A 20,363-nucleotide genomic window follows, 5' to 3' on the forward strand; every position below is an offset into this window, starting at 1 on the left:
TTCCAAGAATCCTCACCCCTTGGCAATGGGTATCCAAAGCTCTGCACAGCTTCTGGGACATCCATAGGTTTAATGGATAAAACCCCTTGCTAGATGCAGAGAGAGCAAACCCTGCCCCGCATGACAGAATGATTCTGAGAAAATGCGGGGAGTGCATCTTGTTTCCTATCACGAGTCAAGGTATAGAGGCCAAGCTTCCCTCTACCAAATAAAACAAGTGCTCCAAAGACACTAGATTACATTGTTCAGACATGGTTTATTTCTTTATTAACTTTATTTAAATCATTTTAGGCTTTGCAATAAAACAAGAAACTAGCAAGCCATAGACATTTCCCCGTCCATTTCTTTAGGAAGTCTGGCATGGCCATGACCATCTTTTGAACCGTGTTACTGAAACTATACAAATATTTCACACATGACTTGAATAAAGATTGTAACAGGACTTTGGTATCTTATGTTTATCTAAGGGACCTGAGCAAATCCATATAGAAAACAGTGAATACCCTGGACTAAACATCAAGTATCTTAATTTAAATTATAACATCAGATAAATGCTTAAAAAAAAAAAAATCTCCTCATACCACCAAGTTGAGGATGATACGAGCAGAAAAGAGGTTGTCTTTCCCCAAACAGGTCACATTCAGGTTGTAACATTTTCTCCTTCCATGTGAACGTACTGGTCATGAAACATGCTGCATTGAGAGCTCCAGAATTTGTAGTTCTCTATTTAATCAAGGAACAGGTACAAGTACAGCGATAGGTGCAAGCTTTCCCTCAATGCCCCACCAATGTGTCTCCCTCCAGACTGGACAGGCCATCTCTAGAAGAAAGAGTAGTTCTACTTCCATGCCTGCTAAATCCTTGACCTCTTTGCTCAGACTCTGAACAAGGGGGAGCCAATTATTCTTATTTTTGTGATGTGGACACCTGTCCACCAGGAACTAGACCGACATGCCTGACTTACTTCACATAATTCAGATGGTAACTACAGTAGAACCCTGTTTATCTGACCCAACATTATCTGGCTCTCCTATAAAGTGAACAACCAGCCCACACACTTCCAGAAGTGGGAGATCTCTCCTGTGGCCGCTAGATGGTGCTGCAGCCTCATACTTACCCATTCTCTGGATTATCTGAGTTTTCCGATCTGGCCCCAGGTCCCAATTAAATCAGATAAATGGGGTTCTGCTGTCACTGTCAATCTGGGCTGGATTGTTACTGTTATTCCTTCTACACCAAATGTCACTATGTCAAATTATAAAACCACCCCTTCAATTTGTGCCTATACGGTAGCAGTTGCCTGTGATATAAACTAAAATACACACACACGCACACACGCTAGATTGTATACAGATCACACATCACCATTTATGCAGCACTCACTAGTTGGGGCTGATCGTCACAATGTACTACAGTGTTGACAGAAAATTTAAAAACACTAGTACACTGTGACTATCTGTGGTCTGAAAATTCTATTGTAATGCTGTGATGTTGCACATTGAACATGGTATTCTACAGATGACCATCACCCCAGTATCTGGGTTCTCAATGGTATAAGGCTCAAGTAAAAAAATACACCTCAAGGGGAAAAAATCAGAACGATACACTATCTTACATTACAAATATACTGGTGAAATTCAGAAGGATGGGAGAGTATAGAATACCCAGCAGAATGAATAAAATAAAGAAGATATGTAGAAATTGATATTTCAATGTCAGATGCTGATCACAACCCCAGTGCAATAAGGGATTAAAGTTGCTGTAAATCTGCTTACTGTTAAGACACTTACATGTAAGTAGCAGCAACTGGATTAAACAATAAAGTAGGTTGAGATTTGAACAACACCAAAAACTCTCTCCTTCTCTGTCTCGTTACAGGCTCAAGTTTTAAATATAGATCCACCTGATTTATAATATTACAAAACAAATCTTATATGAAAGATATTTTCCCTTGAACGCTTGCTGCTAGTACTGATAGGCCGGGTTTGGCACGTGTCATGAAAGCTGCTTGAGCTAGATGACAGGTTAACAGGGAAATCCAAGCAAATTGTATCACCTGATCTGATAAGTTCGTACCATAATCATACTGTATACCCCACTAAACACACACCACTCCTTCCTCTACTAATGTTTTTGAAGCAGTGGAGAAGGGTACTCTATCATAGGGACAAGAGGGGAAGCACTGTTCTAGATTCACGAATTTACATTTTAAAACCGTTGTCAGAAGAGTTTGCAGGAACATATTTACATGCAGTGTTACCTCATCTGGGTTCAAGATTAAAATACTGCAAAGTGAGGCACAGATGCAAATTAAGAAATACACCTCTACCCCGATATAATGCGACCCGATATAACACGAATTCGAATATAATTCGGTAAAGCAGTGCTCCGGGGCTGCGCACTCCGGCGGATCAAAGCAAGTTCGATATAACGCGGTTTCACCTATAACGCGGTAAGATTTTTTTTGTTCCCAAGGACAGCGTTATATCGAGTTAGAGGTGTAATTAACTTAACTAAAGCACAGTAAAACATAGCAGCCATTTAAAAAAAAGCCAGTTTTATCCAATGGTCACAACAACATGAGTCAAACAAGTTCTTTATAGTACAGTAACTCCCCATTTAACGTTGTCCCACTTAACGTTGTTTCAATGTTATGTCCCTGCTCAATTAGGGAACATGCTCGTTTAAAGTTGTGCAATGCTCCCTTATAACGTTGTTTGGCTACCTGCTTGTAAGATTCTGTGGAAGAGCAGCGACTTTACAAGGTAGCATTGCACAAGTTCCACTTCTCCGCCTCCTCTCCCTCCCTCCTAGTGCTTCACCCACCGCCAAACAGCTGTTTGGAGGCGCTTAAGACTTTCTGGGAGGGAGCGGGAGGAGCGGAGACGCAGGGCTTTCCCACTCCTGCCCCTCCCTCCCAGAAAGTCCTAAGTGCGAAGTGCTGGGAGGGAGGGGGAGAAGCAGGGAAGCCCCGTGTCGCCACTCCTCCCCCTTCCTCCCAGAAAATCCTAAGCGCCGCTAAACAGCTGTTTGGCGGCGCTTAGGACTTGGGGGGGGGGGGGAGGGGGAGAGGAGATGGAGTGGGGGGGGGGAAGAAAAGAGGTGGGCTTGGAGTGGAGCGGGGACAGGAAGAGGCGGGCCTGGAGCATTCCCGGAAAAATCCGAGCCGGTTCTCCAGGGAAGCTGCCACTGCTGCTGCAAAGGTGCTTCCCAGCCAGGGTACTTCCCAACCACAGTATAGTACTGTACAGTATACAGTATAATACCTTTTGTCTGACCCCAAAAAATTTCCTTGGCACCTAACCCCCGCATTTACATTAAATCTTATGGAACAATTGGATTCATTTAACATTGTTTCACTTAAAGTTGCATTTTTCAGGAAAATAACTACAACGTTAAGTGAGGAGTTACTGTATATCCCTTTAAGAAGCTGCATGAATTTCTAAGAGGACCTTTTTACAGGGTGCAATACAAAAAGATATTTACATTATAGGTTATAACCTACATATTGTATTGCTAAATTACAGTTTATTCAAGTGTAAATTTATAACTTCACACAAAGTAGGAAGCCAGAAAAAAAAAATCCTAGTAGACTTAAGAAATACATAAAACTTCCCAACACGAAGTGAGATGGGGAGTGGGAAAAAGTCACGATGCTCTCTGAAGAGAGATTAGAAATCTGCATCCAGTGTGAAAACATTGTCTGTTGTTTCTGCCATAACTGCAAAGCGCTGATACTCTGAAACCCGCTTCTCAAAGAAATTTGTTTTTCCTTCCAGTGAAATATTCTCCATGAAATCAAAAGGATTTTCTGCTTGAAAGACCTAAAAGCAAACTTTATTAAATTGGAGTTCCTGAAATGACAACATGATGCTCCTATGAATTCCCACATGAATAATCCACAAAATGATGTTACTTACCTGTAACTGTGGGTTCTTCGAGATGGGTGATCCCCATGTGTATTCCACACATGGGTACACGTGTGCTCCATGTGCCTGAAACTGGAGATCTGTAGCAAGTAATGTCTATTGGTCCATGCATGCAGAGTTGCTCTCCTTGTGCTTCAAACCGAGGGTGGTATGGACAGACACCTTTCCAGTTCCTTCTCTTACCATGAATTAGATAACATCTGAAGCAGAGGGGAAGGAGAGCGGGTAGTGAAATGCAGATAGGGACCACACATCTCAAAGAACCTCCAGTTAAAGGTAGGTAACTTCCATGTCTTTTTCAAGTGCTGGTCCCTCTATAGATATAGATATAGATATAGATACACACACACACAGGAGGAAAGTGTGAGGATGCAGTTGGTATGGATATCTGTAACACTATTGTGCCCACAGCTGCATCTGCCATGGAAGCCTGGCCTAGAGCAAAATGCTTTGTAAAGTTGTGGCTGGATCCCCAGGTAGCCGCTTTACAAACGTCCAGCATTGATACAGCTCAAAGAGATGCCACTGAGGTTGCTTGTGCTCTCATAAAGTAGGCCCTCATACCCGTCTGGGCGAGTTACACGTGCCAACTGATGAGACAGAATAATGCATCCAGAGACCCACTTAATGAGTCACCAAGTCAATAATATTTGTCCTTGTGAGCACTCTGTTATGGCGACAAATATTCTTGGTGTTTTCCCATTCAGTTTTATTCTTTGCAGATAAAAGACCAAGGCCTATTTGACATTCAAGAAGTGCAGTCTTTTTTGTTTGTTTGTTCGCTGAAAACATGAGGTTTTGGGAATAATATTGGTAAGTGAATAAGTTTGTTCATGTGAAACTCTGAAATCAAGACAGACTTTCTCTGTGATATATGGTGTACGGCGGATCAGCCATCAATGCACCCCATTCATTCACCCGTCTGGCTGACTTGATGGCAAATAAGAAGGCAACCTTCATGGAAAGGCATGACATGGAACATATGACCATCATTTTGAAGGTAAGAGCTGAGAGTACCAAGCTGAGGTCCCATGTACTGTGGGTACTGTCACTGGTGGGAAGGTCCTAATGAGTCCTTTGAGGAATCAAATTGTGGCAGGGTGAGTAAAGATAATGTGGCTTTTCACTGGATGAGGGAAGGCACTGACTGCTGCCAGATAGGTTTTTCCATTGGATAGCTGAAAGTCCGACATCTTGAGGGACTGGAGATAGTCTAAAATGGCAGTGATACCTGCCAATTCTGGTGAACGCTGTTTAGCTAGAGAGCATTTTCTAGTGGAGATTTTTCTGCTGCGATTGAGAATAGTTCAGATGGCCTCTGAATATGAACGTTTTAGGTATGATGATCCAAATACCAGGCCATGAGATGAAGAGGGTCTGGGTTGCAATCTCTGATCCTGCCCTTCTCCTGATCCAGAAAAGATCGTATATAGGTAGGAGGATGGGATGACGTTCATAGGAGGTCCAGAAGCAAAAATGTCTGGGCCAATTGGATACGATGAGGATAACCTTGGCCCTGTTGTGGCGAATTTTCTATAGAACCTGAAGTAGTGGGGGATGGGAGGAAAGACGTACCTTAGATGGTCAGTCCAGGATAACAGAAGGGGATCACCCTTGGAGTCTCAGCCTAATGTTGCTCTGCAACTGTAGAGATTGAATTTCTTGTTTGTCTGGGAGGCAAACAGGTCCCAATATGGTGTTTCCCACTGGGTGAAGATTTCAGTCAAGACAGAATAGTGTATTTCTCACTCACGGTCTGCAGAGAAGTGCCTGCTGAGATTTTCTGCCAGTCTTCTGCATACCTGGTAAGTATGTCACCAACAGCAAGATGCTCTTCTTGATGCACCAGTCTCATAAATTCACTGCCTCTATACACAGAGGAAGAGATCTCACTCCAGCCTGTTTGTTTACACAAAAGACGGTCAATCATGTTGTCTGACATTAGCTGGATATGATGGAACCATATGAGGGGGAGGAATGCATTACAGGCAAGGTGAACTGCCCTCCTCTCCAGTACATTTATATGCATTCTGGCCTCACATGGGAACTATGTGCATTGTGACTGTACATGGTGGCTCCCCATCTTATGAGGGATGCCTCTATGATTATGGTTGCGTCCAGTATGGGTGGAAGAAAGGGGATTCCCGCTCACATCTAGTCCGGTTTTGTCCACTATACAAGAAAGGCTCTGACCTTTACAGTATTGTTATCCTGGTATTCATGTTGTCCTTGTCCGGTGAATAAACAGACCAAAACCAGGCCTGCAGGCAACAGAGATGGAGTCTAGCGAATGATGTTAAATACACTCACGCAGCCGTGCGGCTCAGTAGGGAAAGACACACTCCTCAATGTAGTGCGAGGCCTAAGAGTGACTGCTCATGGCCTCAAATCTGTTTAAAGGGAGATAGACTCGTCCTCAGTAAAGGATAAGGTCAGTCCTATGAATTCTACAGTGTTTGTGGGAGTGAAATTTTCTTTATTTATACAGACCCCCAATGTCATCAGAAATGGAGTAAGGACAGGGTTGCCAACTGGGCTTCCTGGCTTGTTCAGCATGTTACTAGTCAGTCATGCAGATATGGGAAGATGGCGTAGCTGTTGTGCCTCATCTGGGCCACCACTGAGAAGACTTTCGTAAAGACCTTGGGTGCGGTCACTAGCCCATATGGGAGTACTCTAAACTGGTAGTGCTCTTGTCCTACCATGAATCTTAGAAAGCTTCTGTGGTACCGGTGAATATCCACATGAATGTAAATATCTTTAGGTTTGCTTGTGGTGCTCTCTCTTCGGGGCCAGGGTATAAATCTCCAGGAAGCGAAGAGTTGATCTAGAGTCCTTAAGAGAGCATAGTGTAGCCATAGGGCTAACCTGCTGACTCATTGCTCTTCTTACTGAAGAGATTATACTAAAAAGGCAAATGCTCAGTGGTATTCTGGACTTCTGTGAAGAACTAAGATGAGCGAAACCATGATTCGAGCCTCATGACTGGCTGGGGTGATGGGTCTAGATAAGTGGTCCCCAAACTTTTCAGGGTCATGCCTCCCTTACCCCTGTCTGTGCCCCAACCCCAGAGCCAGGAGTGGTTCTGTCCGGGCTTGTCTCCCTTGGGGAAAAAGGGTCCCCTGGAGCACTCAATTTATCCGATGAAAAGGTGGGCTCCTATTCTACCCGTGGTGCCAGTGGCACCAATGGAAGAATTCTCTAATTTGTGGATGCAGTGGGGGATGATCCTCTTTTCCTCGAGGTGTTTTTTCCTGACACTGAAATGTCTCTAAAAAGGACCAGGCCCAACAGCAGTGGAGATTATGAATAGAGCTGAGCAAAAATATGTTCCAGAGAAATAAAGGTTTCAGTTCTTCCTGGAGTTCAAGGAGTCCCTGAGGTGGGGACCAATGGATCTGGGGCCAGGCCTCCAATGCTCTTGAACTCAGTGTGCCGGAATCACTGACTCCCAGGTGTACAGTGTAAAGCTCTCAGACAGGGCCAATCTGTCCTGTGGGAAGGAGTTGGAACCAGAACTGTTAGATCCTTCTTCCTTTGCACCTTTCCTTCTTGGACAGGTTTGTGCAGACCTAATCCCTAAGGACCAGCGAATGAGAACTTACCTGACTTAGACCAACACGGGAAGGGATCCTTTTTCATAGAGGCAAATCTGGATAGAGATCTCTCCTTATGCCTATACTTATGTTCCCTACTCTTATGAGAAGTTTATTAGGCTTAATTTTTTCAACCCCTAGTCCAGAGCTTGTACTCAGCAGGGGCACAACTCGCAACAAGACCACTATACCGAGGTTCTCCCCAGCCTGCATCTGACTGGGGTCTTATGGCCAGCTCCATGAGATGCTTCCACAGATGGAGGTCTCATCCCTCACAGGTTTGAGTGAGCCTCCCCAAGTCAGTAAAGGAAGCGCTAGTGTTCATTGATGAAGCAGAAGGAACCAGGGCGGGAGATACAGTTCTTAAACTCTGGGACTCTTGGCATAGTCCTTTTCCACGGGGAGAAGCTCCAGAGAACTAAACAAATTATACTAGCTATGAAAATACTAACACACTTAAACACTAGGTCTAAACTTACTAAAAACTATTTACAATATATAATTACAGATATTGTAAGCAGAGGAAGATCAATGCGGACACAAAGAAGTCAAACCAGGCAGTGGTAAGAAGGAATTGGAGAGGCATTGGTCCGTGCCACCCTTTATGCCCTCAGTTTGAAGCATGAGGAGAGCAACTGCAAATGTGAGGACCAACAGACGCTTCTTACTACAAATCTCCCATCTCAGGCGCTGGAAGCACATGCGTGCCCATGTGTGGAATTCACATAGGGACCAGCACTCGATGCAGCAGCATCCACTTGCTGGTAACATCCCTTGGTAAAAATAAAGCAGGAATTCTCCAGCATCTCATAGGTAATATCTAGACTGGTTCTCCCCTCCTCAACCCACCAACCCTGGCAACCAGCACTCAGCAAGGGAGCATGAAATATCTCAGGAAACAAGATATTAGAATAGACTTGGCTCTCACTCCACTAAAGCAGTGCAATATAAACATTTACTTTTCACACCTTGAGAGAGCCACTCTACCCTATATATTGATTAATATTTTTTTAATCAATGAATGCATCCAGCACAAAAAACTCTACGCAACTCAACTTATTTTCAGAGGTTCACTTATTTCTGTGTGTAATTAAAGGGTTTATCCTCAGGAAGATCTCCTCTCAGCATTATTAATAGATCTGTTTTCCTCAGAGTAACAGTATTTTTCGAAGGTCACTTGCTTCCATCTAAGCAAATTCAGCGTTATATTGACCACCCAAGAGATGGGCATGCTAATCTGTTAACCTGGTGCAATGAATATAAACGATTCTACTTTATTACAGCCTCGTAAAATCAGAACACCTGAATGCAACACACACTTCCAATTTAAAATCCAAGTAGTAATTACAGGGGAACCCTGGCCAGAGAAACAATGGTTTCATCTGTTTCAAATAATGAAATCTGAATATTGACATTGTTCTCTGAGTGAGATACAGCAGAACACATAAGTGCAGCATGGGTGCGATACCCACACCTGTGGTAAATTAGTGCAGGACACAAACAACTTTGCTTGGCCATTTTAAAGGCCAATATTTCTTGGAAGTGTCATCTCTCTCAACTTTCTTACCTTAGAGAACCCAAGTTCTGTCAGTAACCGGTCTGCCACAAATTCAATATACCGTTTCATCAAAGTGCAATTCATTCCAATCAGCCCTACTGGTAAAGCCTCTGTTAAAAACTCCTGGAGTAAAAAACAACAGTGACATTTAAAGAAGGGACAGTACAACTTAAGGGGAACAAATAGTATCTACTTGGTGGTGGTATATCGTTTGTGATATTTCTATGAAATCAGACCCAGAGGTTGTTTACAACTTAAATAACTTGCATCGCAAGAAACACAGCAAATGTCTCCTGTTTTGATCAGCTCTTTGCAATTTTCTATGTTTAATATATATTTTGTGAAAGGGTCAGTGAGAATTTTCACTTGTGTTTTTTCTATGTGACAGATCCAATTCTCACTAACAATCAGTGCAAGTTTTGCCATTGAATTCAAGGTGAGCTGGATCAGATCCTATGTGTAGCAACCAAAAAAAAAATCTTACCTGTAAGCAAATGTGACTGAACATGAAAAAGAAAACCCACCTGTGGTGCCGTTCGCTTTTACTAATCACTTGGCTAGTACTCTCAAAAATCATCTCTGCCTTCTATTCTCTGTGACAAGCAAGAGTACCAAGAGATTGATTGTAGGTGGTGTGTTGGAATTTTACAGTGATTCACATGTGTGGACCAGTCATTTATTAGGAATTCCGGAAATTCTACTACAGCATCACCTTCTTTACGCATGAAAATCCTCTTGTGCCATCAGTGACACTGTACTGATCAATCTTCTCTGCTCACCTGCTCAATTTCAACTGCATTAACAATGATCTCCTTGACCCTCTCTTCTGAAGGCTTGTTCACTAAGTAATGAAATATTAGGCAAGCAAAGTCACAGTGCAGACCCTGAAATACAAAAGAATGAAAGTTTAGTTTCTCCTGCCCCTCATGATTTGCTATTTAAAGCCTTGTACTGATAATTGTCTCTCTGAGAGGAATAAGTTTCCTAATTTGCTGCTTCATGGCAATCAGGGTGGATAAAAATCAATCAGAAAAATTGTTTTTTATTTAAATTGGATTTTTTTGATAAAATGCTTTTTGAGGAAAAAAACTATCTAAAAGATACATTATAACTGAAAGATATCTCATCATGGAATAGAGATTATAAATTCTAATTCTATACTATGAGACAATATATTCATGTTATGTTTAAGAAAAGGTTTGTAAATGAGTTCCAATAGTTCATGGAATAGGGACCCAATCTTATGGAGTTCCAAGGGCTTCTGTATATATTATTTAGGTTAATCTTTCTATCTACCCAATGGGACTCAGTGCTCAGTGTAGAACAGTGGTCTCCAAAGTGGGATGCGTGCACCCCAGGGGGTGTGCAAGAGGATCCTTGGGGGTACACGGCAGGAGGAGCGCCTTTTTTTTTTTTTTTTTGCGCTTCGGCGCGGCAGGGGGTGCATGCTCAAAAAATTTGTACTGATAGGGGTGCGCGATCAAAAAAGTTTGGAGACCACTGGTATAGAAGATACCATCAGAGATGTTTAGTTTTGTAGTTCTCAAACTGTGGATTTGTGTCTCAAGAGATAACATGATCGTTAACAGCAAAAATGATAAATAATATCTATAGGTGAGAAATAACAGACCTCAACCCTATTGTCCCTCTGCAAATTTGTGTACACAGAGTCAATCCCTTACCTCCCTAAAAGGTGAAAAGTTTCAAAAAGTTCAATGAATAGAGGATTGTTGGGAGCAGAATATATCTGGACAAGGAGAAGTCTGGAGACAAATGCGAGAAGGGAGGGACAGGCAGTAGAAACAAAAGTGAAACTGTTTGAGCAGCATATTCCAGAAGTCTTGAGGTCTTTCTGAGTGTAGCCTTCATTGATTTGGGATCTACCATGCCATTCTCTTACTAGAAGGGAAAAACTATAATGGCAGAAGGCAGTAAAAGAGACCCAGTTTGGGAATATTTTAATGAAGTTCCGCTACCTGTGAGTAAGACAGGCATGCGTGCAAAATACAAACAGTACAACAAAGAAATGCAAGGCCTGGTTGCCCAAATGAAACATCATGAGAAGTGTTCCTCCTCAGGAGGAAGCTGCGTTGAAGATGATGAAAAGAACATGTCTGAACATGCAGGATCTTCGGGTTGGTAAACTTTTTTATTTCATACTTTTCTTAAGGACTGCCTGTCTTCCTTCTGGACTATTCTTGAATTCTCATGTTTGAGCAAAAAATATAGTTGTTACTCTATGATACTATCATTTTAGATGCATTTAAACTGTAGTGTGTACCATCTAAAAATGAAACCTACATCTATTTCTGAGTTGTGAGGAATATGTACTAAGGTTATAACAACCAACAAGAATGCACTTTTATCTAGAAATCCATAATTAAATCGAGTCTTCTTGACTAGTGATTTAAATCAAATCCACCCTGATGGCAACATTGATGTAATTGTATTTCTCAAAACTTAAAAGGGCACTCATTTATACTGGACAGAAATCATGTAATCACGTTATAGCATCAGACATTGGAAGTAGATTTGTGAACACTCATGGTTTCAAGATATTTTAATGATCTTTACAGTCAATCCTCACTTAAAGTCATCCCGATTAACATTGTTACGTTGCTGATTAATCAGAGAACATGTTAGTTTGAAGTTGCACAATGCTCCCTTATTGTTGTTTGGCAGCCGCCTGCTTTGTCAACCGCTTGCAGAAAGAGCAGCCCATTGCAGCTGGCTCGTGGGGGCTTGGAACCAGGATGCACTGGCAGACCCCCATCAGCTCCCCACTCCCCTAAGTTCTCTGTGCAGCAGACACCCAGCAGGCTCTCAATTGCTGGCAGTTCAGCTGTCCCTCCCCACCACTGCCATGTGTGCCAACTTTTTGTGGTGCCGGTGGGTGCTCAACCCTCCTCTGCCACTGGCACCGACTCCACCCCTGCCCCGCCCCCATTCCAACACCTTCCCCAAAGTCCCTGCCCCAACTCTGCCCCCTCCCTGCCCCTATTGGACTCCTCCCCAAATCCCTGCCCCAGCCCCGCCTCTTCCCCGAGTGCGCTGCATTCCCCCTCCTCCCACCTCCCTCCCAGCGCTCGCTGCTGCGAAATAGCTGTTTCGCGGCAGGAAGCGCAGGGAGCTTGGGGAGAAGCGGAGCCATGGGGCGCTCAGGGGAGGAGGTGGAGGTGAGCTGGGGCGGGGCATGGGGGGACAGCTGCCCACCAATTTTTCCCCGTGGGTGCTTCAGCCCCGGAGCACCCAGGGAGTTGGCGCCTATGGCTCCTGCCCTCGGCCTTGGAGCTGCTCCCGGGAGTCTCCTGCTTGCTGTGCAGGATTGAGGGAAGAGGGATGCTAATGTCAGGATGTCCCCCTCACCCCTGCTCCTGCACCCCACTTACCCCATCTCCATAGAGCAGGGGAAGGACATGACAGGGCTCAAGATGGAGGGAGCTTGCTACCAGCAGTTGCGGTCTCAACTTGCTGATCTTTTTAAAAAGGCAATGTACTTAGAGTGGGGTCAGTGTACTTAAAAGGGCAATGCGTATCTCTCTCTCTCACACACACACACACACACACACACACACACACACACACAGGGTGTGTGTCTCTGTCTCTCATGCTGTCTCCCTTCCCTCCATCTGTGCTGTCTTATAGAATGTGAGGCTACATTAACAACGTGTTAACCCTTGAGGGCTCAGCCGAGTGCTAGTTCATCATTCAGCACTAAGGCATTCCCTGGGAAATATTCTACCCTCTGACTCCACCACCTCAACCAAGCAATCATCATTGCTGTGTACAAGTATTAAATTATTTGTTTAAAACTTATACTGTGTGTGTGTACATGTGATATATATAGTCTTTTGTCTGGTGAAAAAAATTTCCCTAGAAGCTACCCTCCCCCCCCATTTACATTAATTCTTATAGGGAAATTAGAATCGCTTAACATTGTTTCGCTTAAAGTCGAATTTTTCAGGAACATAACTACAATGTTAAGCGAGAAGTTACTGTATTAAGATTTTTTCCTCCTCTCACGTGCCCTCCAAGCTCTTGCAGAAAGGAGGAGGTTAATTTAACAAAACAAGTTCCATTACTGAGATCAAATCTAAAACTGAAAAATACTTTTTCATGCAACATGCAGTTAGTGTGTAGGTCTCGTTGCCACAAGATTTCATTAAAGACATTAAGACTCAAAATAGAAGAGGATTGCATAGAATATGGACAATAAGAAAACCCAGCCTGACAACAGTGAAAATTAAAACAAATCAGCCAACCAAGAGTTTTGGAAAAGTTATAAACCCTCATAAGCCAACCTCGAATGGGCATCAGAAATAAAATTCCCAGAGTAAAATTTCTCTCTTAACTGCCTGCTGCAGGATTTCTTGCACATTCCTTTGGTTCCACAGTTGCTGCCCACTGTCAGAGAGAGAATACTGCACTAGATGGACCACTAGCCCGAGCCAGTCTGATACTTCCATTATGTTACCTGATATTTTAGTAGGATTTTGGCTAATTTTTAAAATCTGTGGCTCTCCCACTTAAAAGAAAATGACTGCTTGTGCATTCCCCAAATAACCATGCATTAGGTGGTACGCACAATCTGTCTAACCAGATTCATCAGAAAACAATTTACATTTTCTTTTCTTTACAGGATTTTATATTGCTGTTTTATCATTTTAGTTTTGTGCTGAGCCTCTCTCAAGACAGATGCCTTGTGCATTTTGTACTTTTATTGCAATAACTACCTATTTAGTTACAATTATGCCATTGGAAATTGAACTGGAAAACTGTGGGGGGTTTTGGTGCTGAATGACATGCCACAAAAGGGCAGTTAGACTTATTGTATTTAGCATCCTACATCACATTAACCTGAAAGTGAGTTTTATAGAAAACTTCTGCTGAAAACCACACACATACTGATTGCATGAAAAGGGTTACAATGACTTCTAGGAATAGAAAATGAAACTGGATCTTATTAGTGGACATGAAGTAGAATTTATTTTCCAAAGCATTAAAGTTGCCTCAAGCCTGAGCCATACATTGCTTTATTTTCCAGTCCTATCACGTACTTCAACAATTCTATCATCATAATATAGCTTCCTTCTAAATTAAACGAGAGCTACTGGCTATTTTCCCTTGTGATGGAATCCTTTACCATTTTAAGCCAATGCCAGTAGATTCAATCATTGCTATGTTTATCTTGCAAATTAATCTGTCCTTCAGGTTCTACAGCGCTCCAGATTTTAAACTTGATGTATGTTTTCTAACAGCACCTTAACTGTGCAGCGCCCCGCCCATGAGGAGCCGTCACTACAAGATGGGGTAAGGAGGGACTAGGAGGATACATGTTACTACAGCAGTTACTACTACTACTACTACTACATGTTCAATACCAGAAAGATACTGGCAGGTGCAGCCTTGGTCAGCCACTTCAGTAGAAATATCCCCTACACTGGACCAAGCACTGCAGAAGGCCATGTGCAAGTACTGTGTTCTGTACCTGGAGAGAGCTATAGAAAGGGACAAGGCAACCTGTACCATCCACCACCTGAGTGGTAGAAGCCAGTGCAAAGCCAGCTGCATTCATATACACACTAGGACCCTAGGGTGAGCAGGCTGCACCTCCATTGTAAAGCTAGTGGGCACAGGCTGCACTGTAGAATCCCATGTATGTGGCTACCTCTGGCTGGAAGCGCAGTCCAGTACATGTGCACACCTGCTGCTCTCTGCTGCTATTTGACTTGTGCTGCCTTCAGTGCTGGAAGCTGAGCACTGTGCTGGCTCAAGTCTGCTCTCTCCCATTATTCACCATCACTTTGTTTCTTGTGCCATGTGTTTCCAGTTCATTCCTTGCTCATACTGTGAATTAGGATTTTTTTTTTCCATCTTATTTCTTTTCCTTTTAAGATGATTTAGGTGAATAGCTTTATTCAGGATACTGATTATTCTTGCCTAGGAACAAGGTGGTATTTAAGCTCTCCTACATTCATTTAACATCTGCCCAGTGGTAATTTATTTCTCAACCCTGTTCCTACACCTTCTCCCTTAAAACATGTTCTAAAAATAGCCTACTCCCTCACAGGATTTCAGTGCTCCTGCAGTTCCCAGTAATGTCAAGGTTTGCAGACTCAGGGCTACGTGCTGCACTGTGGAAGGGTGCCCACCAACAGAGAGGGCGGGTCTTACTGGTGCAGCCACCATCCACTGCCTGCATAACTGCCTCAGCCGAGCTATGGCTGAACAAGTGAGAGGATACTGTGGGTGTGGCTTAAAGTTAATGGACAGGTCAACCAGTTCCTTCCCCCAGTCAACATGCTGCACCTGTCCACGTGACAAGCTCTGGAAGAATCCTACTATGTATGTCAGGGTAGGCTGGGTTTCAGAGAACTGACTCAGGCCTTTGCCCTCTTCCAGCCCCATCAGCAGTAATGTGTCAAAACAGCTCCGTCTTGCCAGCAACACACCCTCTCTGCCCTGCTGGATTTCCCCTTTCTTCACTGGTGTTTGCGCTCCCACACCTTCTGCATCCACTTACCTGCTTTCTCCCTTTTCCCCAGTGAAAACCCACCTTTTCAGCACCTGACGCAATTCTCTTTTTCCTCTCCCACAGCCGCTGACAGAGGTGGATGAAGTATTGCCCTTATTGGCATGGCTATGAGGCTCTGCTCAAAGTGTGTGTGGGCAGCAGCTCTAGAGGGAGAGGGGAACACGCAGAAAAAATTGTGCCTCTCCCCTCTGGCCTGCGGATTCACTGAGAGCCCAGCCACCCACTACTCTCAGCTAGAGGAACACTCTACCCCCAAACAAATGTAACGTTCCACATATTACCTCATCTCGGCTAATGAGCTCATTGGAGAATGTCAGTCCAGGCATCAGACCCCTCTTCTTCAGCCAAAAAATAGCAGCAAAAGAACCTGAGAAGAAGATCCCTTCCACTGCGGCAAAGGCAACCACTCTCTCCCCTGTTTAATACAATACACTGGAAATTAAGACTCAGAAAAATCAAATTTGCTTCTAGTTTGTTAGGTGTGCAGCTTACATTAGACACATTGATACTGAACAGCACTAAATCATCATCCACTTGGGTACCATATTTATATTTCATCACATAGGATCCCACAGCATGCATGTACGTGCACACATCATCATTTACCCACCAATGAAATGCAACCACATTTGGGGTGAAATAGGACAGCTATTAAAAGTGTTCAACACACAACAGTTTAGACCAGGAAGAGAGGAAAAATAGCACATCCAATTGACAGTAAAGGGGGCATTTCGGAAGGAAGAATTTAATTGCCCAAACTGAAATCTGGTCAGGATATCAGGCCTAATCTGGCCAGGACATCAGGCCTAATACCCCTGTTCCTCTTAGTAGAAGGTGGTTGTGACTAGTTGACAAGATTGGGAGATGCAGACTTCCTGTGTGAGCCTAACCTGTCTGGCTCTCAGGTTCCTACATAAACGGAAGAGTAGTCTCCTACCTGATAGAGGCAAGACAGGATGCAATTCATTAAGATTTGTAAAGTATTCAGCTTTCTACAGTTTCTTCCATCTAGGAAGTTAGAGCATTATTATTCTGACTCTTGTAAAAATAGCTGAAAATCTTTAATGACCACAAATGATCTGAATCTGTTTTATGCCTTAGCCTAATGACAGCACCTTCCACTGCCTAGTAGCCACTGACTCCACAAAGACTATTAATGTTAACTGCAGAGAAGAGTGCCACCTACTGAATCCCCAAACACCACTTCCTGCAATATCAGGAGTGCTTCTTGGAGATCTCTCATCCAGGTAATGCCTAGCCTAAACCTGTTCAGCCTCTGAGACTTAACAAGTTCACAGCCCAAGGAGTTATAGCTGTGCATGTAAACCCATACACTGAGAGGCTTAAAGGCATTACCCAGAAAAAAATCTACACAAGTGCAGGAGATTTAGGATAATCTCAAGAGCAAATACAGCAATACTTAATGATTTGTTATGTTCAAAATTCACCAGAACACTTTAATCTTAAAAAGGCCTAATCAGAGCCGAATTAATGGTGAAATCCTATAAGGCACTGTACTTTGACATCCACATTATCAGCAGATGTATTCACAATTAGAGTCGTTACAACTAACGCTAAAGGAATTCATAATCACTGGGCTGAGATTTTTGAAGTCTAACAGAAAAATTTTTAATACATAACTTGGAAAAAAAATTTGTTTTCCTTGTCTACCTTTTTAGAGATGCTCACTTATAAATGCTCCATTTTAGGAAATATATTTGCATTTGGTACAATGGAAGTGCAAATATTCCTTTTCTATTACTTAATGCTTATGATGGCCAAACAGGCTAATCTCTTCAGCAGCCATTCATCTGAAATGGTTCCACTGCCTTTTTAGCACATAGGTTTAGTTTGCTGTGCAAGAAGAGATTCTTTTAACTGGTCAATTACTTTCAAAAAAGTTTTCTCTTTCCAACAGTGGAAGCGAAGGAACCAGAAAGACAAACAATGGAAGTGACTTGGGGAGGTCCACCAAGGTCCCTGCAAAGGGAATGCAGAGCAGAGTGATTATGGACTCCCATGAGGAAAGCTCATGATAAGGACAACCTGCACAATTCTAGTAATCAAGCTGCCTTGCAAACCAATCAGTGGAGCATATAGCGGGTAAAAGGCACAACAGAGGTAGAATATTTTTTGTAATGGAGCCATCACTCTGCAACGAGCAATGGGGGAATGACTAAAGGAAGAGGGTCTACGACGAGTCTTGAATACCCCTTTAATCACAATAATGTATTTGTAACACATTCTGTGCATTAGCTAGATGGCATGATGACTTGTTTTCCACATAGGATAGACCCAAACTTTCCTCCTCACATTCCCTTCCAGCCAAAAATATACACCATAATATTCCTCACGGCATTGCTCTCCTAAGATTTAATCCTAAAAGTCTTAGCAAGTTCTCTAGAAAGTGTCCCAGGGAACTTTCACTGGAGATCAAATAGCAGCTTGTCTAAATAAGCAAAATAATCTGTGTATCTGCACTATTAAGATCAGTAACGTCAGTGTAGAAACCTCAGTTGAGGAGGGCCAACTAGACCGTACTGTGTCATGCATAAGAAACCGGAGCTGAGCCCTCAGTCTGGGGTTACCAATTATGCTCTTGTGAGACCTAAGTCATCTAGCCCCATCCCCCACCACTGTGAAATTCCTTGCTCTACCTCTTCTAGTGCTTCGGCCAGCCTTGTTTTAAGTAAGTCCCAATTATGGAGCTTCCTCTACTTAAAGCAAGCAGTCAGGGCACCGAGTCCTACAGCGTCCCTGCCAGACTGCCAAGGAGAGCAGAAAGCACTTACCTAGGTACTAGTGGCCTTCGTGAAGGGTGTGTACTGGAAGTTAGAAAGGTACACGCTACAATACATCAATATCAGAGAATGGAATCTGGACCTGCCCCTCAACATCAGAGCTATTGTGGTGCAGGCTAGTGAAGTTGTGATCTCTATGGCCTGGCTCTATTAAGTTTAGGCTAGAAATTAGAAGGTTTCTAAACATCTGAAGAATGAGGTTTTGGAACATCTTCCCACTAGGAGCAGTGGGGCAGACAATCCCGCTAAATTCAAGATAGGGATGTAAATAACGTGTAAAAACAGTAGCCGTATAACCGCCTCTGCACCCGGGGTCCCTCCCAGCCGCTGGGACAGACCCCAGGCACAGGAACCTGGTTGTGCTGGGATACCAGGCGGCAACCAGGATGCCAAGTGCAGGGATACCAGGTGCGCAAGGATGCCAGGTGGCAGCAGAGTCCCGGGCATGCAGGGTGGCGACTGGGAGGGACCCCAGGCGGAGTTTAATCATTAACAGAAACCGATAAGCATCAAGCTTATTGGTTAACCGGTTAAACTCTCATCTCTAATTCAAGATGATAAATGTATGAACAGGATTATATAACAGAGCTGTCTGTGATAGCAGGGGAGGGGACCCTATGATCCAAGAGATCCCTTCCAGTACTATGTCCCCAAATTCACTCCTGCTGCCTCCCATTGCTGCTGCCATCCCTTACTTGGCCTCTCTTCCTCACACTCTACGCCCCAGTGCCTTCACACCCATGTACTCCTCCCCACCAAAGCCCTGCTTCTATAGAAATGCATATTGTATTTTAAAGCATCCTGATGATGTATATAGATAAATACCCGGGTCTCCAGAGGTGCAAGGTCTGTGCATTAAACTCTGGCACCTTTGCCCCCTGTGCCCCACACAGATCATTTTAAGAAAAGGACATTTATTTTTCTACTCCAATGAATGGAATGCAGGTGCCATCTGCTGGTTTATTTAGGGGAAGGTCATATGGAGAAAAGAATTAAAAGACAAATAGCATATTTACTGTATTCCTGTAATTCACGCAGAAGAAATATACTTGACAACTCTAAAAAATACCAGACAATCCTAAAAAATAAAGCTAACGATTAAATGCAATACCGGATAGTAAAACCCATATAGCAAAATTTCTTGCTGAATGCCTACTGGCTGGCTCTTGCATACTGAAATATGTAACAAAGTTCTTAATATGCTCATTGGAAATCTCGAATCAGGAGTGTCTATTTCTGAATGCGCCTGAAGAAAACAATGTTGGGCTAATAGGTTCTTTTCACCCCCTAGCAATCACTTTGTATGCAGAAGAAACAACAGGGTCCTGCTGTACTTTGGAATGAACATACTGAGCAGTGAGTTGACAATGTCAGAGCTAATGAAACATCTATGCAACAAACATCTGGCAATGTGTCTGGTAAAAAGTGAAAAAAAATGTATAGAAAATACAAGTTGCCAAAGCCACTAAAAGGAAAATAAGATATAAATAAGTATGTTATATCTGGCCAAGGCAACTCTACCAGCAGACTGCAGTAAAGGAAACAGTTCCCCCCACAACTGACATTTGGAACTTGACTAACAGTTCTCAATAGTCTCGCTGAAATATTTTCAGCAAAGCCACCAATAATTGTCTGAATTTTCCCAAAGAAAAACCTTACTTGGGATGATCCCTCTTCCCCCCCCCAAATACACAACGTAACCTGCACCTCACTTCTTTCCACCCAAAACAAGAGTGTCTACACTAGTGAATCAAACAAGTTCTCGCAGTAAGATGATTTCATTTTTAGTGGGAGGGGAGGGATGCTTGGACATGCTCACACACCCAGAGTATTATTTGAACCCATGTTAAAGTCATAATTGCCTTTTTATCCCTTATTCATAACACAAGAACCCCCCAGAACTTTTACACCTATGATCTGGGCCTTGACATTGGCACACGTCAT

General features: G+C 43.2%; 1 protein-coding gene across 1 annotated transcript in view; it reads right to left on the reverse strand.

Moving 5' to 3' along the window:
- Nucleotides 1-236: 236 nt before the first annotated feature.
- The window catches only part of RRM2B (ribonucleotide reductase regulatory TP53 inducible subunit M2B), a 35,793-nt gene continuing 15,666 nt past the window's right edge, over nucleotides 237-20,363 (reverse strand). Inside the window, exons 6-9 of the mRNA XM_005306042.4 lie at nucleotides 15,900-16,033; nucleotides 9,863-9,967; nucleotides 9,093-9,206; nucleotides 237-3,824 (exon numbers count right to left, since the gene is read on the reverse strand). Of these exons, the coding sequence (XP_005306099.2) occupies nucleotides 3,672-3,824; nucleotides 9,093-9,206; nucleotides 9,863-9,967; nucleotides 15,900-16,033 (506 nt within the window). The 3' untranslated portion in view covers nucleotides 237-3,671. The remainder of the gene's footprint in view (nucleotides 3,825-9,092; nucleotides 9,207-9,862; nucleotides 9,968-15,899; nucleotides 16,034-20,363) is intronic.

The sequence above is a fragment of the Chrysemys picta genome, chromosome 2 (assembly GCF_011386835.1).
Source record: "Chrysemys picta bellii isolate R12L10 chromosome 2, ASM1138683v2, whole genome shotgun sequence".
Classification (NCBI taxonomy): domain Eukaryota; kingdom Metazoa; phylum Chordata; order Testudines; family Emydidae; genus Chrysemys; species Chrysemys picta.